This window comes from Olea europaea, unplaced genomic scaffold, assembly GCF_002742605.1.
Source record: "Olea europaea var. sylvestris unplaced genomic scaffold, O_europaea_v1 scaffold1216, whole genome shotgun sequence".
NCBI lineage: Eukaryota > Viridiplantae > Streptophyta > Magnoliopsida > Lamiales > Oleaceae > Olea > Olea europaea.
Window position 1 is genome coordinate 59,472 of NW_019229586.1, and position 1,011 is coordinate 60,482.

A 1,011-nucleotide genomic window follows, 5' to 3' on the forward strand; every position below is an offset into this window, starting at 1 on the left:
CTAAGATCCTTCACCATGACCATCCGGACTGTCATCTATGGGCATATCCCATGCATAATCCAAGGGCACAACTTGCACAGGCGGCTGGGGAGTAATTTGGGGTTGAACGAAGGAGACATTGCGCTTCTTATATCGTTCACCAGGCAAAGATTTCTTTTGGAACTCATGTTCACGATACTTGCTCAAGTAACAAGTTAGGGGTTCAATGTAGTTATCCAATCCGAGCTTCCCCATAGCAACTATTAGGTCTTCGCCGGTGATGGTTCTTCGATGCTCTTGATGACACCTTAGATTAGCTTCATTGGTGACGACTCGTATGAAGCTAGACACGCATTCTTGCATTTTGTCCTTCGCATCATTAGCAATTTTAGCATGTTCGGGGAGACCACTTCGCATGATTTTAAGCATATTAGTCGTTGGCATGAGGTTACTAGCACGAGCACGCTTAGTTGTTTGCTCAGTCGACGAGCCACTTGAATTGCTCTCAGCACCAAGAGCCTCTTGAATCACCGGCCCTAAAATGATATTAAAGAGGAATCCATTCGAGTACTTCACAATTACTTTCATGCAACAATTTGACTAGTGGTCTACTAGCACACTAGTCTCTAACATCATTTATATGTTATGAAATTGAATATAGTCTACGTTTGAAAGATGTCTTGCTAATATATTTCATATTTACCTATATTGTAAGGGAAGCATTCAATTTTTGGTTGAGATGAGATTAGGATGTATTTAATGGGTTCCAATTAAATACTAATTATCTCTATTGATTAAGGTGCTCGGATAAACATCAATTTAGGTGACAATTACTTAGTGGCATTAATTGATTCATCTCCCATTGTGGTAGCATTATTCAATGAAAAAGTAGTCAAAATGAGCAATAATATCTTCATGTCCCTTATACGTTTCAATTTAAGTGAAAAGTGGTCAAAACACGCACGCGCATACAGATGTATGTAAGTTGTTAGCTTTTTTGTCAAATAGCTAACAACTTCATTCAGTAAAAGA

At 38.9% G+C, this 1,011-nt stretch overlaps 1 protein-coding gene across 1 annotated transcript; it reads right to left on the reverse strand.

Annotated features, from left to right (window-relative positions):
* Window positions 1-567, reverse strand: LOC111374166 (transcriptional activator hap3-like). The gene has a single exon (XM_022996796.1). It carries the CDS (start codon window positions 565-567, stop codon window positions 1-3), a length of 567 nt encoding a protein of 188 aa, XP_022852564.1.
* Between the last annotated feature and the right edge of the window lie 444 nt (window positions 568-1,011).

Bases quoted from the DNA above. Each gene is read 5' to 3' on its own strand.
- LOC111374166 (XM_022996796.1), bottom strand. From the start codon at position 567: ATGAAAGTAATTGTGAAGTACTCGAATGGATTCCTCTTTAATATCATT.